Source organism: Calidris pugnax, unplaced genomic scaffold (genome assembly GCF_001431845.1).
Source record: "Calidris pugnax isolate Ruff unplaced genomic scaffold, ASM143184v1 scaffold461, whole genome shotgun sequence".
NCBI lineage: Eukaryota > Metazoa > Chordata > Aves > Charadriiformes > Scolopacidae > Calidris > Calidris pugnax.
The window spans coordinates 248005-256226 of record NW_015091201.1 but is presented as its reverse complement, the minus strand read 5'-3'; the positions used below and the strand labels follow the sequence as shown (position 1 = coordinate 256226).

The 8222-nt window shown below is 58.3% G+C and overlaps 2 protein-coding genes across 3 annotated transcripts in view; both read left to right on the top strand.

Moving 5' to 3' along the window:
- The window catches only part of TBL2 (transducin (beta)-like 2), a 4719-nt gene extending 718 nt beyond the window's left edge, over positions 1-4001 (top strand). Inside the window, exons 3-7 of the mRNA XM_014959701.1 lie at positions 48-232; positions 871-1022; positions 2124-2250; positions 2995-3147; positions 3456-4001. Of these exons, the coding sequence (XP_014815187.1) occupies positions 48-232; positions 871-1022; positions 2124-2250; positions 2995-3147; positions 3456-3912 (1074 nt within the window). The 3' untranslated portion in view covers positions 3913-4001. The remainder of the gene's footprint in view (positions 1-47; positions 233-870; positions 1023-2123; positions 2251-2994; positions 3148-3455) is intronic.
- A 416-nt stretch (positions 4002-4417) lies between these two features.
- Positions 4418-8206, top strand: BCL7B (B-cell CLL/lymphoma 7B). Of its 2 annotated transcripts, none has more exons than XM_014959718.1 (6): positions 4418-4579; positions 4946-5021; positions 5511-5607; positions 6654-6839; positions 7059-7138; positions 7534-8206. In XM_014959718.1, exons 1-6 carry the CDS (start codon positions 4488-4490, stop codon positions 7624-7626), a joined length of 624 nt encoding a protein of 207 aa, XP_014815204.1. In that variant the 5' UTR covers positions 4418-4487; the 3' UTR covers positions 7627-8206. The 2 variants fall into 2 exon arrangements, with proteins under 2 accessions (XP_014815204.1, XP_014815205.1); XM_014959719.1 differs by having other exon boundaries at positions 4419-4579; positions 6669-6839.
- The last annotated feature ends 16 nt before the right edge of the window (positions 8207-8222 follow it).

The following is an 8222-nucleotide window of genomic DNA, read 5'->3' as shown; positions in this document are numbered from 1 at the left end:
CCCCTTCCCCACGCCTCCCCCCCGCGGTGACCGCGCTCTCTCCGTAGGGGCACAGCGGATCAGTCTCCTGCCTGGACTTCAGCAGCAACGGCAAGTACCTGGCGTCGTGTGCCGATGACCGCACGGTCCGGCTGTGGAGCACCCGAGACTTCACGGCGCGGGAGCACCGCTGTCTGCGTGTCAACGTGCGGCTGGACCATGCAGAGCTTGTCTGCCTCAGCCCCGACTCACGGTAGGGCCAGGCCTCCCGCACCTCATACCCCCCCAGCCCAGGGACTGGGACGTCCTGTGGACATAGCTGCTGGTCACACAGCCCAAATCTCGGTTGGGCTCAGTGATGTGTCCTCTGGGCTGCAGAGAGGTGACAGCTTTCACAGGGTCTTAACGGTACCGCTGATTCATGGCCTCTCATGAAAGCAGCTGGCAATTTAATGTGGTTCTGAAGGCAAATATCCTAGTGCCCAGTTCTCTGCACCCATGGAAGGTGCTTGTTAAGGTCTTTGCCAACAGGTGCCCTGCAGCTGGGTTGAGCAGCTGAGCCTTTCTGTGGGGTTGGGGAGAAAGCTCTTGCTGGCTGGGAAGGTTGGTGGAAAGGCATGCCTTGGCACTTTGTGAAGCGGCCTCTTTTAGAGAGAGAAAGGAGTCTTGTTTCCAGATGTGGAGTAACAAATTCTGTTCTTTTCCATTCAGCATTGCAGTTGAGCTAATGCAGGGAGAGAACTTGGTGCCCTTGTAAAACACACAGCATTTACCTGCCGGTGTATCCCTTTCCCCAGGTGCCACTGAGTGATCTATTAGCTTACCTGTTGTAGCTAGGCTGAGCTGAGGTAGCCTGTTTCTTAACTGTTCAGAGTGTCTGTCCTTCCACAGGGCATTCATTGTTTGGCTGGCAAATGGAGAGACTATTCGTGTATATAAAATGACTAAGAAGGATGATGACAGCTTCACCTTCACTGCAACTTCTGGGGACTTCCCAAAGAAGCACAAGGCTCCTGTCATTAACATAGGAATTGCAGAGACAGGTATGGAAATGAGCTGCTCACTTCTTGAGGCTCTCAAGATCAACTTTGATTTCCTTGTAAAGCAAGAGTTGCTGTGTTGAAAATGCTGGAATTCTTCCGTTTTGCACCAGTACTTGATGCTCTGTTGTCTCTTTGTTGTTACGTTTTAGCCTTTGTTTACTACTGAATGAACTGAAAGAGATTGTTTTCAGACAGATGATAGTCCTGTAAGCACAGAACTAGCTCTCCGATATGCACAGTTTCTTAATTTGCATTTTCAGGGATGCTGTTGCAAAGAGGTCTGGTCTCAGTATTGAGAGGATTGCTGGCCCACCAGTCTGTCTTTAACCAGCCAAAAATCTCTCTAGTGAGTTCATATGGTCTGTCTTGGACTTCTGGGATCTTCTAAACCAGAGGCTGGGGTGGGGGGATGTGTTAGTGGCAAGGGCTTGATGGATTAATGTTACAGGTACATACAGCAGGCAGTTGGAAGTGGGTGGATGTGAGCTCAGTTCTGTAATAGGAGAGCAGAGAAAATGTTAATTGAGACCTTTTTTCAGCTGTGAAAGTGAAAACTTAAACGTGCAACAAGGAGCTGGAAGGTAAACAGGCAACTCCCTGTCTGGGCTGAGATAGGGAACGAGAAAGCATTGCAAATAGGAGTCCAAAATGCTGACACAACCAGTAATCATGGATAATAGTAGCTACTAACAGTTAGTTACTGTCCCACGATCCATGACTTGAAAGCTACAGATACCTCAAGGTGTGTTTTAACTGGGGAAAACGGAGTCTGCTGCATTACTGCAGCTCAGCGCTAAGCTCTGCGGTGGGGCCGGAGGGGTGCTGTGCCATGGACACATGTGGTCTCAGTGCCTACCTATCGTTGGCGGCTGCTGAAGCTAAGGGTCCACTAAGGCACAACCAGGAGCCAAGGCTTCTGATACTGCTCTTCGCTCTGTCCCTGGAGATTGACACTCCTTGAAGTTTGGTGCAGCTCTTGGGGTCTGTGACTCCACAGGTGCAAGGGGATGTTGCCCTGCTCAGGGACAGTCCCTGGCCTTGGATTAGTCTGTGGCAGGATTAGGCCTGGGAGCAATCCTGATCGTTGCCTTTTTCCCCCAGGAAAGTTTATCATGACAGCTTCCAGTGACACTACTATCCTGATATGGAGCCCGAAGGGTGAAGTCCTGGCCAGCATTAACACTAACCAGATGAACAATGCCTACGCCGCGGTGTCACCCTGCGGGAGGTGAGGGGGGTGAGGTATTCCAGGCTGCTCCTGCCACAGAGTGGGAGGCCACAGGAATAAACAGGAACCTTGCTCCTTCCTAGAGGACATCATCAGTTCAGACCATTGGCAGTTAGCTGTTACTTTAGTGCAGTTTTGTGAGGGTTCCATATTCCTGAAAGCAGTTCCAGCCCCCCAGAGTAGCCCCTGAGCGCTGACTTCTGCCTGTGTAGTCTCAGACACTTGGTGGGTTACTGCTGTGCCTCAGCAACACTGTTCCCATTAACCGTCTCCTGAAGAGCTGAGGAGAACAGCATTGGCCTCAGACAGGAGAGGTGGGACAATGCAAGTGGCATATGCAAAGCAAGCAGCATTTCTAACTTGTTAATTATAGTATTAAAATCTTTATTACTGGGAAATTAGTTTATCAGGAAAATCTTGTTCCCCATTCTGTCTCTTAATTTGCTGCTACAGGAAGACTTTGCTGTGCTCCAGGCTCAGTGAATTTGGGGATCAAAAATAGTTAGCTTTTTACTTTGGCTTAAGAGTTTCTCATTCCTAAGTTGTTCTGGTCTCCGTTGGACTTTCTCAGCGTTCCCCTTACCAGCCTTGTTTCAGTGAAAAGTGAGAACTTTTCCAGCTGACCCAAGAGTGGGAGGCTGGGTAGGATTGCTTTCCTGGAGCCCTGTCATAGGTGCCCCTCTGCGTGGGGCTGGCCCCATGGTGGGTGACACGCCCTGTGTCTCTGCTTGTTTGTTCACTCAGGTTTGTGGCATCCTGTGGCTTTACCCCCGACGTGAAGGTGTGGGAGGTGTGTTTTGGCAAGAACGGAGACTTCCGGGAGGTGGCCAGGGCTTTTGAGTTGAAAGGCCACACGGCTAGTGTACACGGCTTCTCCTTCTCTAACGACTCGCGGAGGTGAGTGCGTGTTAGCACTGCCTGATGTCATTCACTCTGGCTCCTGGCACACGTGAGCTCCCCATTCCTGGTGTGTGCCACAGCTCTCCCGGCAGGCACAGCCCTGACCGGCTCCTGCCCCCTGCGTATTCCCCATGGATTTCCTCCTGGGGGTGCAGCTATCTGAGCTCTGGAGAGAGGATGAGGACTGTACATGGGCACTTGCCCTTCCTAAAGGAACACTCGCTCTGTGGAGGACTCTGGGTGAGAAGGGTAAGAGGTGCTGCTGGTTCTCTTGTGCTCACCTGTGCTTTGTCTCCCGGCTGCAGGATGACCACTATCTCAAAGGATGGGACATGGAAGTTCTGGGACACAGACGTGGAATATAAGAAGCAACAGGATCCCTACCTGCTCCTGACGGGGAAGTGTGAGGTGACGGGGCCATGTCGCATTGCCCTGTCCCCTGATGCTCGCATCGTCGCCATCTCCAGCGGCGCAGACATCCTGGTGTACAACACGAGGCGCGGCGAGGAGGAGGAGCGCTTCCTGGCCGTGCATGGGCAGCCCATCGCAGACTTGGCCTTTGACACCAACAGCCACTACCTGGTGTCCTGCGGGGACCGGGCCATCCGCATCTTCCACAACGCTGCTGGTCACCGGGCTGTGGTGGAGGAGATGGAGGCCATGCTGAAAAAAACCAGGAACAAAGCCACCCAGGAGCGGCTGGAGCAGCAGATCTCCAGCGCCCGCAAAGCGCTGGCTGCCATTTACGGCAAGAAGCGCTAGTCCTGCCCTGTGGGCGCAGGCACCCGCTTTTGGGGATTGGTTGTTTTTTAATAACACTGAACAACTTGTAATAAAACCCGTGCCGGGTCCTTCCTTGCCTGTGTCCCGAGAGCAGGGAGGGGAAGCCGGGGCTGCCTCTGTCTGGGGGTGGTGGGGGCAACCCTGGGGCTTGTTTCCTTCCAGCGGCTTCGACCCGCTCTCGCAGCGGTACCCAGGGGTGTGATTGCTCGGACAGGGCCGTGGGGGTCTCTGGGCTGAGAGAGGAGGGGAGGGGGCCGGGGGTTCTTTCGCGGAGGAGCCGCCGGCGCTGCGCGGGGGGAGGCCGGGTGGCGCCCGGCGCTGAGCGGACCGTGCCCCAACTCAAGATGTCGGCGTCGCTCCGCCCTCACGTCGGCTGCGTGCCCGCAGGGGGGCGGGGCGAGCTGCGCAGGCGCAGTACGCGCCGCTGCCTGCCCTTCCTCCGGGCGTGGCGAACGCGGTGACGCGGGACGCGCAGGGCGTGGGCGGGACGCGCGCATGCGCGAAGGGACGCGGCGGGTGCTGGCGGAGCCGGGGCTGCCGGGGCTGTGGGCGCCATGTCGGGCCGCTCGGTGCGCGCCGAGACCCGCAGCCGCGCTAAGGATGACATCAAAAAAGTGATGGCGGCCATCGAGCGCGTCCGCAGATGGTGAGAGGCGGGGCCGCGGGGGGGAGGGGTGGGGCCTGCCCGGCGTGCAGCCAATCACCGCACCACACGGGTGCCGGCGGACGTGCTCCGGCGGCGGGTATCCAATCACCGTCCCGCGTGGGGTAGCGGGCGGGTGTAGCGAGGCGGCGGCCAATTAGCGTGCTCCGTCTGCTCGGGAGTCTGGGGGGTGCCGGAAGCGCTGGCGATCGGCGGGCGGCACGACCAATCACAGCAAGGCATGCGGGGTGAGGGGGCGGGGAAGGCGGGGCTCTGGATTGGCGTTCCTTTGGGCCAATCGGAGCCTCGCAGGCGGGCGGGGCTTCTCCCGGGCCGGCCCCGGCGCCGGTAACGGCTCTGTCCGCGCAGGGAGAAGAAGTGGGTGACGGTGGGCGACACCTCGTTGCGGATATTCAAGTGGGTGCCGGTGGCCGACAGCAAGGAGGTGGGTACCGCGCGGGCCGCCGCCCCCCGCCCCCGGCGGTTCCCGGCCCGGCTCCGGGATCTGCCGCTTCCCGGGGCTCCCCGCCGGGGCCGGGGCCGGCGCCGGCTGTGCTTGGGTGCGGGCTGGCTGCCCCCTCAGCCTGGCGGGGGGGATCTCCCGCTGATCCCTGCCTGCCGCTGGCTCTGTGCTTTCCCCCTGCGAGAACCCTTGCCCCTGAGCCCCCTGCGGCCCCTCTCGCCTCAGTCCCCAGGGCACCTGCTGGTATTTGGTGCTGCTCTTGGCTGGGTGTCAGCTCCCGCTCTCCCGATTCCGAACGCTTCACAGCTGAAGTTTTTCCCCTCAGTTAGAAAAATGCTGGAAAAGGAAAAAGTCTGCACCAGCACATCCCTCTGGGCTGCCCAGGAGAGGGAGAGGGAAGCGCTTTGGACACCCTCTTGTCAGGGTGGGCTCCTCTAACCTCACGTTTCTGCTTTTCTTCCTTTCCTCAAGAAAGAGAAATCCAAATCAAGCAGCAGTAATGCTCGAGAACCCAATGGCTTCCCAGCTGACACCTCTGCCAACTCCTCTCTCCTCCTGGAGTTCCAAGGTGAGCCTGGCTGAGCCCCCTTCAGGCTGGGGAAGGACTCTAAAGCCATAGAGAAGCTAGAATGTTGCTGGCCTATTTATGCATAAATATACATTTATGCATTTGTGTTCAGCATGGGGTTGTGCTGATCCGATTCTGGACTGTCCCTGCTGAAGCTGTTCATTTTTGCTGTCAGCAAGTATCATAATAATTTGCTGCTGGGATCTTACTGTGGAAGTTTCACGGGGAGTTGGAGGAGTGGGGATTCCTGTCCCCACTTTGCAGTCCGTGATGGGGAGAGACCGGCAGCTGCCTACAGCTGAGCTCCCTGCTTCCAGCAGTGACTTGTACGGACCTTAGGATGAAAGGGCAGAGGATCTCCTTGAGTTTCCTCTTGATCCCAGAGGACTGCAGCCAGCTGTGAGCAGGCCGGGCTCTGTGGTGGAGCCACACAAGGACTCACTGCTGGAGCAGGGTGTACATCTGTCCCCAGTGTCCCCCTCACCTCTCAGGGCAGCCATGGGAAATTGGGGAGTGTGTTGGCACTTCCAGTAGATGTGCTGAGGATGTTAGCATTGTAGGTCTGCAGTTTGGGGCTGCCACTGTGTGTGCCAGAGTTGCCTCCCCGTCCGGAGGCAGGTTCTGGGTGTTGCTCCTGCTGTTAGATTGCTGTCGCCCAAGCAGAGGAGGTACAAAACCCTGGTAAGTGGGCAAGAGTTCTCCTTCCTTCGAGTGCCTGGGGCACTCGCAAGCTGCAGACATGAGACTTGGCAGCGCTGCACTTTATACTGCCCCTTGTGCCTTCTGCCCATTCTTTCTGAGTAGCCCGGGGTCACTCTCTGTCTGCTCAGAAGCACCCCCTCTCCCAAGGGTCAGTTGTGTCTCTGATGCCAGCTGTGTCCCAGCTGAGAGTCCTGTGCCCAGCAGTGCTTATGTTGGTAGTTGATGGCGAATCCTCTGTTCTTTCACTGCCTCTGACTGTGATCTTCCTTCTCTCTAAGACCCCGGCTCTTGATTGCTGCCCTCGGCCGCCTGTGCCCCTGGGTCAAGGTGCTCTTCTTCACTAGGTGCTGTTTCTGCAGATGAGAACAGCAACCAGAGCTCCCTGTCAGATGTCTACCAGCTCAAGGTGGACAGCAGCCCCAACTCCAGCCCCAGTCCCCAGCAGAGCGAGTCTATGAGTCCTGCCCACACGTCCGACTTCCGCACGGATGACTCACAGCCACCCACACTGGGGCAGGAGACGCTGGAAGGTGGGTGCTTGTGCTGGGAAGGGAGGAGATGATGGCTGGGCCCAAGGAAGGCCCTGCTGGAGCCCTTGCTTGTCCGGCGGGTGACTGAGGCACTGCTGGAAGTGGACAGGGCAGCAGAGACTTGTGTCTTCTGCTGGAGGCCTCTCCTGGCTCAGCACTCAGCTGGGCACCGCCAAGCTCCTGGGTCAGCAGTTTCGTTAACCCTTCTGTTCTCCCCAGAGCCCTCCCTGCCTTCCTCGGAAGTTGCAGACGAGCCTCCCACTCTCACAAAGGAAGAGCCAGTCCCCCTTGAGACTCAGGTAAGAGAAGGGGGCTTGAAACCACGTCTAAATACAGACCCAGCTTGGCCCTTTCTCTCTTGTTGCTGCTCCTTGTAGCAGAATCATCTCAACAGATGGACTTGCTCTGCAGTCCCAAAGTGCCCTTCAGGAGCTCCCCAAACCTCCCAGCTTCCCAAGCTGTCCCTGGGTCAGTTGGGGTGTTCACATGTGACAAAGGGATGCGGAGGTGCAGTGAAGCAACAATTCTACCCAACTCTGGGGCTGAAGTGGGTTTCCACTCCCAATCCCCTGGAGGTTCTTCACAGATGGAAGCCCAGTGTGTCCCCACAGCGTCACACAGCATTGTCTAGGTCTGCGTGGCTCGGAGGGCATGCTGAGCTCTTCTCGCTGCCCGTGACCTCTGGTTCTTGCAGGTAACTGAAGAGGAGGAGGACTCCAGTGCACCGCCTCTGAAGAGATTTTGTGCTGATCAGAACTCTGTGTGCCACACGGCCTCGGAGAGCTAGCCTGCCCATCCCCGGGGAGAGCACCTTCGCCAGCCCCTCGCAGAGCCGCCTGCCCCCCTGGGGGGACAGAGCGCTCCCTCCGACCGCCCCTTCCCCGAGGACGGGTGCTCCTGCCGCTCGCCATCCCGCCCTGCCCTGCCCCGCGCCGGGCAGGAGCCTCTGCCAGCCCCAGGCTTCCCCGGGCGCACGGGGCTGCCACCAGCACCCGCAAATCTGCCTCTATTTATTGGCTCCCCCTCTCCCTGCTGAGCTGTACCCTGGCAGGGGGGTCTCGGGTGGGGGGCCTGGGGTTCTCTGCGGGGCTTCTGCTCTCCGTGCCCCCCCAGGGCGCTGGCAGAGGCGGTTTGCCTGCTTTTCACCGCCCTCCTCCCGGTGCGGGGGTGGCCGCCTTCCACGTGCCTCGAGTGATTTGCCCTTGTGGGCCGGGGGGGAGCGGGTGGGGGGGCCGCTGGGACGCCGTGCAATAAGCTGCTAGTGTAAGCCATGAGTGTTGGGAGAGACGGGAGCGCTCCCCCCGCCCCCACCCCCGGAGACGGGGGACCCCTGCCCCGGCCTCGGTACCCCCCCGGCCCCACACGGGGCAGGAGGCACAGGGT